At 43.5% G+C, this 11,316-nt stretch overlaps 1 protein-coding gene across 1 annotated transcript in view; it reads right to left on the bottom strand.

Annotated features, from left to right (window-relative positions):
• Nucleotides 1–1,044: 1,044 nt before the first annotated feature.
• tmtc1 (transmembrane O-mannosyltransferase targeting cadherins 1) overlaps nucleotides 1,045–11,316 on the bottom strand; it is a 133,565-nt gene continuing 123,293 nt past the window's right edge. Inside the window, exons 17-19 of the mRNA XM_041964362.1 lie at nucleotides 9,513–9,635; nucleotides 5,792–5,869; nucleotides 1,045–2,503 (exon numbers count right to left, since the gene is read on the bottom strand). Of these exons, the coding sequence (XP_041820296.1) occupies nucleotides 2,378–2,503; nucleotides 5,792–5,869; nucleotides 9,513–9,635 (327 nt within the window). The 3' untranslated portion in view covers nucleotides 1,045–2,377. The remainder of the gene's footprint in view (nucleotides 2,504–5,791; nucleotides 5,870–9,512; nucleotides 9,636–11,316) is intronic.

The raw sequence follows: 11,316 nt of genomic DNA, 5'->3' as shown, positions 1-11,316 counted from the left end.
TGGAGCTAGCCCAGGTGTCATCATACAACCTTGTGACTTCACCTTGACTTGAAATTAATTGACATCCTCCGCATATCCAATCAATTCGAATATTACAATTATATTTTAAAAAAAGGTAAATTGGCTGTTCATTTTCTTGACAACTAATATACTGAAGGCAGACGATGGCGTTGTATGGGCAGGTGGAAAGGGTGTGTTTACCAGTGCAGACCAGCAGGCAGACACAAGACGAATACATTCAAGTATGTACTACACGAAAAAATTGGACTTAACTTGATGCTGACCGTTGATTTTGATGATGTCAATGACAAATGTTGCCAGGGACAAATTGTATCAGCTGTAGCTAATTAACATAAACTTGATACGTTACTTTCCAAAAGGCCAAAATTAAAATGTACCATTGTCTGGTTTATGTGCTGTCTGCAAGCTGAAGTGTGTTTTTGGCCAAAGGTCTTGTGAGGTAACAGAAACACCGCTCTGTAGCATCACTGTATGACTGTGAGAGGATGGTGCGGTTTTGTTTCTCAACAAGGCCAACAGAGGAGGGTTAGGGTTAGGGTTAGCGAAACTGTCATGACCCGTGCTGTGCACACCGGCTTTTTGTTAAGTTTCCCCTTGTGTGTTGTCTTTGTCTGTTTTTTGTCACATCCTGTTTTATTTTGAAGGTCTATGTTGTTTTTTTGTTTACTTTACTTCCTGTGTTTTCCCGCCCTTGTGATTGTCTGATGTGTTTCACCTGTGTGTCATTAGTGTTCCTGCCCTGTGTATATAAGTCCGTGTCTTCCCCCCAGTCTTTGTTGGGTCGTTGTCTTCGTCACCTTGCTGTCTGCGGTTCCCTTGCCCTAGCCCTAGCCCTAGCCCTAGCCCTAGCCCTAGCCCTAAAGTGAGTGTTCTTTGTCGCGTTATCTTTGTTCATGTACGTGTCTCTGTTAATGTCTGTGTTAACCCTCGGTTTGTCTGTGTTCATGTCCGTGCCGTGTTCCCGGTGAGTTTTCCTTTTATTGTAATTTCTATAGTCTAGTTTTGTTATTTTGGTTACCGCTAATTACAGCAGATTTTCAGTTCTTTGTTAGATTGTTCTTTGGTTTTGTTTTTATTTCTTAGTAGTGTTATTTTCCTCAGAGTTTTCAGGAGTGATTTTTGTTTCTGTTGTTTTGTTAGTTAAGTTCTTAAGGTCTTTGTTAGCCGTTTGTTTCTTCCTCCTTCGGGAGCGTTTTCTGTTCTTTATTTTATACACCGATAGTTGTTCTTAGTCTTGTCCCTAGCTCCGTTGAGTTTGTGTGTTTTGTGTTTATTCATTGTTTCCCGGTGTTGTCTTCGTTCTCTGTGTGTGAACCCATTTACCCTAGTGTGTCTTTATTCATAGTTCCCTGAGTTTTGGTTTACTCTGGTTTTCTTTGTGTTAAATAAATGTGTTAATTTATATTTACGCCCCTTGTGTCTGCATCTGGGTTCAACCCGTAGTTCCCCTAAATTCCCATCTTCCCTGACAGAAACAATGTAGTTGCATCATGTCAGCGGTCATAATGTTCAAGTTAAACTTTTATTCATATCATATGAACAATTAAAGCTCATGAAGCTTCAAGTTTAGGACTTGGTCTTCACTTGGTAATCAAAGCAGCTTCCTCAACACTGCCTGTGACTTGCAAACCATCGACATTGTCCCACCACTGGTTTGGTGTTGGATGTGAATGTCCTCCCTGACTTTTCTGACGCCGACCAATGCCTCCTTGTCAATGACTTAAGTTGAAACTTAAGTTGATGATGTGTGTGACCAGGTGCCAGTCAGGTCACCTGAAGAAACCAAAGCAAGCTCCATACCATGAAGAAGACTTTGACATGTGCTTGAAAACTCTGAAGAGCTGGTAAGTGGGCCTTTGAGCTTAGATTATATGTTACACCTACTCAAGAAGCTCATTTCCTTCATAATAATAACTTCCACACACTATCACTGCACTAACGTGTGCTCTGCCTAAGAGAGGACTGAATTATAATCTGTGATTAAGTGCCATAAGGAAATTACTTCACATGAACCTAAATAAGAAATCAATCAAACACAAATGTCTAAAGCAGATGTGCATGTTGAAGTAAAGCTGATGTAGCCGGGGCAATACACGGACCCTCCAGTGGTCTTCAACCAGCCATTCCCTTCTGCTTGCCCCAGGAAAGGCTTCTGTGGCTCGACCAGTCTCCTTGACCCCAGAACACTGGGTCCTGACCCTCCTCCTCTGCTCAAACACAGGCAGGTCATCTTAGTAACCAGGTCAGTTTTATCCAGCAGCCTGGTGGCTGGTACTTGGGCTCCAGAGGGCTGGGTGGTGCCCCGCTCCCCTGATCTGTGCCCAGGATGGTGCAGCACCTGGTAGATCATGGTTGTCTACGCCCCCCCTGTCAGTCTCCTCTCCAGTCGGTCCAGCTTGGCCAGGTTTTCCTTCAGGAGTTTGGAACCAGGGCTCAGAAGCAGGGCTCGCTGGTAGTACATCCTGGCTGCTGCATAGTCTCCCTGCACACACAAACACAGAACAGTACACGCATTACAAACAATACATTCGATCCAGAGTAGGTGGGGCTGTCGCTCCAGCAATATGTTCACTTCAGTTTAATTCAGTTTCAATGAATGCCACAGAAGGAATAAATTCATGATGAGTGAAAACAAGTTGAAAGCATCTTCTGACATTTCTGTGTCACAGATGATGAGGAGCTCAAAAAAGCTAAACTGCCTCCAGAATGTGTGTATGAATATGTGACTAATAGACAAACAACACAAATGTGTGGGATTTACATTATGTTTTAATGGGACTATTTCCTGTTCCACTATTACATTTTATAATCAGGGTCTATATGGTCCAAATATTCACATCCTAGCTACAGTTTAACTTAAACTTGTTGCGGACATGGTCTAACTGATGTTCAATGCCACAGAACTTTTTAATACACAGGATGTGATGTTAAAATCCAAAGTGCCACCTCTTACAATCCCGTGTTCCTGGTGGTGATGGAAGGCCGAGTCAGTTTGCCTTTCACTATAGAAACGTTTCTTGATTTGGATGGCTTGAATTTCATTCTAGGCCCAGTCATGTTCTCTTGAAGATTCCTTCGAAAGGCACCCGGTGCAAGATGCTGTAGTTGTCATGGTGTCATGTCATCTATGTAGACTCTGACTGGTGGTAGATGAACTCCAACTACTCGCCATCCACTACACAGTTGGATTGCAATGGTAAAGGCCAATGTGGAGATGCCATGTGGTGGTGAAGTCAGGTATGGTGGAACAGAGCTACAAATCTTGGATTGATTTTTTTCTGGCGAAAAACCTAGAACAGGCTTTAAGATTAGCCTATAACCATTTCAAACTTCTTCTTGTTGTTCATTTCGATCCATTTGGTGACAGATGCCTGTGAACTAATGTCATGTTATTGCACATTTTTATATTAACCTGAGGCTGCCTGCTGTATTTGCACTCTTTTATATTATTTGTTGATAGATGTTGTTAACATTTGCTCTTTCATGTCTGATGTTGTTCAGAGAAGAAAACTGGAACATGTGTCAAATGTTTGTCATTTCATACAAGAAATGCACCTAAAAAACACATACATTACACACACTGAGTGCTTCACATAAGAATACACATAAAATGAACATATAACCATGTTTAAAAAGGTACTATAACAGAAGATGGAAAATCACAGATGATGCGCATTCTAGCCACCTTGTGGCAGGAAACAGTATTGCGGCAAATGGCAGCTCTCTCACAGTCCTCCAATGTGTTTTGTGATCAGCTGGCAACACTGCCACAGGAATATTTGGGGAAGCTTTAACAGTATCAAAAATTGAACACCACTCCAATGGGGCAGAATTGGAAGATTACTTCTGCTGTGGAATTAAACCTGTGTTCTCCCCTCTCATTGACTTCCACAGGAAGCAAAAAAACATCAGGAGCATGCTCTTGCCTGCTTTACTGCATGCTAAAACTAGCTATACTTTGGAGGATTACTGCCCATCTGGTGCTCTGGTTGTTCGATTGGTGGGATGTCCGCTGGAATAGCTGTGTGCATGTGCCTCTTATCATCCCCATACATTCTTTCCAGATGCTCGTCCAGCCGCTGCCTTGGTGTCGTCCGGTTTCCACCCTGTGATTGGACGAACTTGAGAGGGACAGGTGATCTTGCTTGTTAGTTCCTTTTTCGTGATTTACGTGATTCCTCTGCTCGTCTGAGTGGTTGTAAAATAGCTTTTGATGTGTCCCTGGAGAATGTTGATGCCCCCCTTTTCACAATCAGAAGCCTTCCTCCACTGCTTCTTGAGCTGCCTTCTCTCCTGGATCAGGCGTTACATTTCCTGTTGTGTGAGCTCAGTATAAGAATACATTCCTACAGCCAACATCACTTCATCGATTTCTAAAAGTTCACATTTTTAACAATGTATGATCTTATGAAGAAAACACTATCACACCTCTCAAACTAATGTTTTTATGTAATTAAATTAATCTATCTATCTATCTATCTCATACTGTGGCCCGCTTCCTGACAAAAGCTATTATTGGTCCTACTTTTATTTACTTACATGCTCTGATGTTTGAAACTGCAGTTAGGGTAGGGTATAATGTATAATGTTGCCATGGAGTCAGTTAGTTATCTGTATGCTACAACTTGAGACCCTTTTTTCTTTTTCTTTCCCTATACTCATTTATATTTTGGCCATTCGGCACCATTAAATGTATGCTGAGCTGTTTGTAATGTACCCATGGACGAACAAAAACACCTTGACACGGAAGAAAACTTAAAAACATGAAGATTCTCAGACAAGTTGTGGAGTTAAACAGTGCACATCCTATGATTTCTAAGCTCATTTATGGACAAGGTCGTGATATGTTTGGAAGTGTAAGTCGCACTGACTCTAAAAACGTGGCTGTCATGTCTCTGTGTTTACATTTGACTGAGTTCGGCCTCTGAGGAGTACAAAGCTTGATGAAAATTGTGGCAATTGAGCTGTGCCACAGTCTCTGCTGCTGCTGCACTTGCTGACCCTGTTGTTAAGTGGCCAAATCAATTACAATGACTAACTTCCTGTTGTTTTAGAAACACTGGCATGCACCCCGGGAGTGTGCCTCACAGTGTGGAAACTTCTGTCCTACACTGATTATCATAGCAGCCATGTATGAACTGATGCCACAGACCAGTGCAAGGAGGACACATGAGTAATGCGGGCAGGTGAACTGATCACCTGAGGCTTTAAACACAGAAAATAATTAAATAATAGTACACACATATTGTTCCAGTGGGGTTTTTTATTGTTTCCTGAGCAGCTGATATGTTCTGGAAGCTGCAACTTATTTCAGTAATCACGGTTTCCTGAGACTGCAGCATTATTCTGTTCCTCTGACTCACCTCAGTAACTTTATCTCCATTTTACACCCCCCTAAGCTCTGGTTGAGCTCAACCTGATCAACCACAGCTAAGATAGCTGAATGCCAAGGTATTTTGTAATGACCATTTTCCTGTCACTGACTGGTTTACAAGCTTGACCAGAATCTCCACTGGTTATACTCAGTTAAAAACAACTTTTTGCAGAGGGAAATAACAACAGAAGGGACTCTAACTAACAAGTTACAGCAATGATTCAAAATGGTAATGACAGAAAACAAGAGGCGTGGATAAGGCTGGCTGGGATATGAGCCTCGGTGAGCTAAGCACATTGGACTGGTTTCAACAAATCAAAGCTCTTTTTTCCACTTCTCACAGTATGGTTCAGTGTTGATGGGCTTTCACTTCAGAAACAACGTGCCGTTTGCTACCTTAATGTGCTGAATCCCGCCCATGTTCATCCACGCCTGGGACTGGTCGGGTTTGAGTTCCACAGCCAGCTTGTAGCTCTAGCAGGAGGAAACAAAGACAGACAGGGATCAGCGTCATATCTCATCAGGCCAAGGAACAGCCATAGGATTTCCACTGTGGCCCGAACCCGCTGAGCAAAGAGCAAATCCAAGAACCACTGAGAGTCCCATCATCCAAACCATATTTGAAGGTGGTTCAGGAAGAATGTTGTTAGGTGATCGTGATTATACAACTCAAACAAGCTTGTGGGCGAAAGCAAAGACTGATGTCTGCTGTATGCAAACACTGCATTGTTTTATACGTACATGAGGAGGAGAACTGAAATCAGACCAGCAGACAGATGTATAGCTGTTATCAGTCTTACCATGACTCTGGAAAAACTGTTAAACAGGTAACTTCAGCTGCATCACATGTTTAAAAATGGCTCAAACTGTCCCTTAGCTGAGCTGTAATGAGTCAGTGCAGTGAACTGGACTTCAGGCTCTGATTAACTTACTGATTCAGTGAAAGTGGGACAGTGGTGAGTCAGAGGTGCTACTTGATTAAAAGACATTGTTTTACTTCGTACAATATAGCAGCACTCCACAGTGATTACAGTAAAGTGAAGCGTATGATATTTCTGATGATATAACAATCATCACTGAGGTTTAGAGCTGCGTAACTTTAACATTTGGAAGCACAGTCACACAGTCACTGTATTTACAGGCGTAAAACAGAAGAAAACAGACGTGAAGCATACTGTAACAATACTCTTAGTCCAGCCTCGAGCATCCTGTGTCATGTGAAATGCAATACATCCATGGTGAGAGCCCAGCAGAGCAGTGATGTATAGAAACACAGCAGCGATAAAGCTGCTAACACACCACGGAGCATAGTGAGCCTCATTACACTTTATGTTCCGGCACTGCTTTCAGTGTTCTCTGGATGTGATTCAAAGACAGGAAAACAGCTCTTCACAGCTTTTAAATCAAGCCTGAATGCTGAAATTCTATTTTAAAGGCCAACGTATGATTGAAAACAGCAATGGAAGCGGGCTGCAGTATTTAAAACCCTCGGCATTTGCACCTCATTTATTTATGTGTCTCATCTGCGGGGATTAGGGCAGGGCCGCGGACGCTTGGATCAGCAGCACGAAAGTCTTAAAATAAACCAGTTTAGTTCAAACAGCACTTCAGTTTCTCCGGCTGCTCGCCTTGTGTTTGTTTTGCTCCTTCAGAGGCTGTGATAATGCCAGAGAAATAACACACAGTCACGCCATTATCAGTTTCAGCTAATCAAGCGCTTCCCCTGCAAAAACGCTGCTCTCTTTAAAGCTGCAGTGACCTGAGATGACCTCCCCGGCTCTTCCCGTCCTGTTTCCACTCCATCGGTGTTTCCCACAAAGTGCCTTGGTGTGTTCCTGTTCTCTCCTTTCAGAAACTTCCCTCTCAGATTAAATCTGACCCGTGGGGCTGCAGACAGGTTATTCACAGCGAGCCAACAGATCTGTTTGATGGTAGCTCTCAAAGTGAAAGTGAAGGGCGGCGGGCGGAGGCAGTCCTGCCTAATGGGCTGGTTCTCTGATATAGCTGTGATGTGGTTATATCTGTGTTAGCAGGTTTTCTTTCTATCTAACTGCAGTTGAAAACGCTAACCCTGACCATGTGACCACTGAGGAGGAAAATTATTTGGGGTTCAGGTTTAGACAACCCTTCAAGCTCATGTTGAGCTGGATTATTTTCAAATCCAGAAAGAGAGATTCACTCTTTCTTTCTTTCTTTCTCTCTGGACACATGCCTTGCAGAACTCTACTCAGACTCTGCCACTGAAACAAATTCCACCCATGAAAAGCTCTGGGCACTGGCTGCCACTTCCAGGGAAGAAATCCTCCCTCTCTTTGAGTCTTTTCCAGAAAACATGGCTGAAAACAAAGGCTGAGCATAAAGTTTAATGATCCTCACTGCGCTCTGCGGTGTGTTAGCTGTTTGGAATAATGTCATGTTTTAACACGTGAACGCTTCGCTGGGTTTTCACCACGGATGTGTTGGATTTCACCTTAACGTCACAACCAAACAGGAGCAAATACATCTCAAGGGGTGATGTGAGACCATGGATGTGTCTCCTCAGGTTAGAGGAAGCAGTGCCAACATCACTTCAGTACACTAGAAGTTCACCTCCCTGTTAAATTCCTAGATTGCACCGTGGTCACCAATTAGAAATGACCATCATCACACTCTTCTCCAACCTTCCAATATTATAATACCTGACTGCTATCAATGCTTGTGTGTTAGTTTATCGAAATGTATTTCAAACCCAGGCCTGATTTTTCTATCAGCTGCTGGCTTTACGCTGTGACACCTCTGTGTAAAGGCCGCCTTGAGGAGCAAAGCAACCTCTGCTGTGGTGGAAACAGGTTTGACATTTAACCGGCCAAACACTCATGTGGCCCAGACATCCGACAGAATGAATCTGAGGGGAATCCCTCTCCATGCAACTAGAATAAAAGGCCATTGACATGAATGAAGCTCAACAGAACAGAAACTAAAAGGAATACAAAGTATGGCGGCCCTTGGCATCAATAATCACAGCGTTGAGTTGGACTGGTACGACTTTATTCTTCCGTTAGGATACCGTGAAACTAAAACCACATAGCAAAAAAACAAAATCATTTACTTAATACATCAACATTTAATTCATGTATAAATCAGAACAACAAAAAATAGTATTTCACATTTCCTTAAAAACCACACACACAGTGCGAAATGGTACAAAACATCACAGCAGCCCATTACTACATAGAACACATACCTCTCTTCGCCTACCAAGGGTGCAAACTAGATAGCCTTGTTGAAATACTGGCGTTGGACCAATTTGTACTATTCGCTCTCCCGACCAGCTGCTCAGAAAACATGCAAGCCTGGCATGTGATGTCACTATTTGATTTTTTCCTTCTGAACTTCTGAGCGCGGAACCCAGGAACATGAATAATACACAAAAAACTCCGGCTGGTCACTAACACAAAGAATGGGTCATGACAAAGGACATAAGCTGATCCTGAACATTAGCGCCTGGTATGGGTCGGGCACCCGTAGTAACACCCCCAGCTTTCAGACTCCACCTGAGATGCAGGCTTTCTGTAAACAGGACTAAGGTTGGGTTATGCTCAGACGGAACCAGTTTGAACTGCACGTCAGCAATGATCACTGTTCCAAACAGCCACACTTGAGGGCGGAGTGGAAGGCTGGCCATCACAAAGAGACGAGCAGAGGGGAATAAATAAATGTTGTCACAGATCATCTAAAGGTGCTAACATCTTATTTCTTTAAAGAGCACAAAGCTCACTGAATGACTGTGAAATACATATGCTTGCCTTATGTTAGCAGAGCGCCTATCGTGCCAGAGTAAACTTGTTCGTCCTTGCTGAGAGACGACAGACAGCTGACATTATCACCTCATGTTTGCAGCGACCGTTCGAGACTTAGCATGAGAAAGGAGACTTTGTGATGAGAAAAATCGATCTGATGCACTCGGCAAAGGAGGGCTGAAGTGATTTTCTGTGGATGTTAGCCTCAAATGACCCTGGACTGCAACACTGTACCTGGGTTATCATTTCCACGCACTCTGACATGAGCAGTTTGCTACAGGCCATGTTTGCACTCAAGTGAGAGAGAGACAGAGAGAGACAGAGAGAGAGAGCAGTACCTCGAAGGCTCGGTCCAGCTGGTTCATCTCTCGGAGCTGGTTTCCTTTGGAGAAATACAGCTCTGCTCTCACTGTCAGATCACTGGGATTCTGCTGCAGGGCCCTGTCCAAAGCATCCAGAGCCTGACACAGACACACACAGTCAATACACACAAACACACACATAAGTGAACACACACACGCCCACAAAAATCCCCTGCTCTCAGAGCCGGGCATCCGGCTGTTTGAGCGTGCTTCCTGGTGCGACTGTCGAGAGTCGCTGCTGGCTTAAAGCAGAAAGTCACAGCAGGCTCTGCAAAATCCTCCATCACTTCCTGCTACTTTGAACCACGGAGGCGTCTGAAGGTGAAAGGGATGGAGGGAGGAGAGGAAGAAGCGGATGATGCGGAGAGGATGAAGTCTAAGCTGATGTAAAGCAGAGCTAACCGGACAGAACGGAGATGAACAGCATGATAGTGTCTCTGAGAGAGTGTAGCGTTAGCCTCACTGCTGCCACACTGACAGAGAGATGGACAGAAAGAGGACAGAGAGAGAATCAAGGCATTAAGAGGCGACTTATGACTGTGTGTGTGAATCGAGGTTAACCTAGCTTAGCATTAAGAGTGGAAACACGGGAAACAGCCAGTCTGGCTCTGCTCAAAAACACACCTAACAACACCTCCAAAGCTCCCTGACACACTGTTCATTTAATCCAGACACAAAAAGACACGTAACAATGAATCTGTGGTTTTCATTGGAAGATATGTGGCAGAGCTATTTCTTGATAAACAGCAGCGTATCCATCCACCCAGCATTCATTCTCTGTTCTCTGGATCAACTCTCCTTTTCTTTGCAAACTCTGATAACAACATATTGTTTCTTGCATAATCGATAATGTTTGACAGTGAAACTCCTCGCTATGGTCAGTGGCCACGGTCAGTTCATTTACTCGAGTTTCTTTTATAATTTACATTTCAAATATGATGCATTGTTTTGGATAAAAGAATCCAGCAGTATATAAGTGGTTCAAATCAGCTCCGCTCAGACCCGCCGATGGTAATGCATCAATAATAATGATCAAAAATCACAGTTCATAGTAACACCTCCATTCTGCATGATTACAATACCTGAGTACTTGAATACTTTAACTTGGAACAGCATTTTTAAGTTGTGGTATTTCTACATTTACTTGCATAAAGAATATGAATCTTTCATCCACCGGCTGGACTTAGTATGAGCGGCGTGAATGGACACACAAACGTGACGAGGGGTGTGCACACACACACACATACACATACACAGGCAGCTCTTTGTGTCACACACTGTGCATGTATTAGCATCTTGGCACATTGAACCACATCATTTCTGTTTTTTTTATATTTTGGTCATTTCTTTTACTCACATTTGTACACTCATACACTGTATAAATATTCTTGGCAAGTCAAACTTAGATGCTGCATTTTTTTCCCAGTTTAAAGTAGCTCATGCCTTTCTGTTGTGAAGGCATGATGGGACAATAACGTCGTATTGATGGCACACTGCCGGCTGATGTCACCGACACAGAGTTTATATGCACTGTGAAACTGGCCATAGGGAAAGTGAAAGGCAGATAAGCAGAAGTGCTGATGGTGGTGATAGAACAGAGTGGGAGGATGAGTGGCAGCTGCCTGCCAGCAAACGGCTGCTGCTCTGATGTACAGCAGAGGTGATTAGTTTCCACGGTAACTGTAGGAGCAGAAACCATCTCCTGCTGAGCGTTTATCATTGCCGAGCGTGGTCGCCTGAACATGCCGCGTGTTATCTCACCCCAGACCAACAGACACCG

Source organism: Chelmon rostratus, chromosome 22, assembly GCF_017976325.1.
Source record: "Chelmon rostratus isolate fCheRos1 chromosome 22, fCheRos1.pri, whole genome shotgun sequence".
In the NCBI taxonomy this organism is placed as follows: domain Eukaryota; kingdom Metazoa; phylum Chordata; class Actinopteri; order Chaetodontiformes; family Chaetodontidae; genus Chelmon; species Chelmon rostratus.
This window is presented reverse-complemented; position numbering and strand designations above follow the sequence as displayed.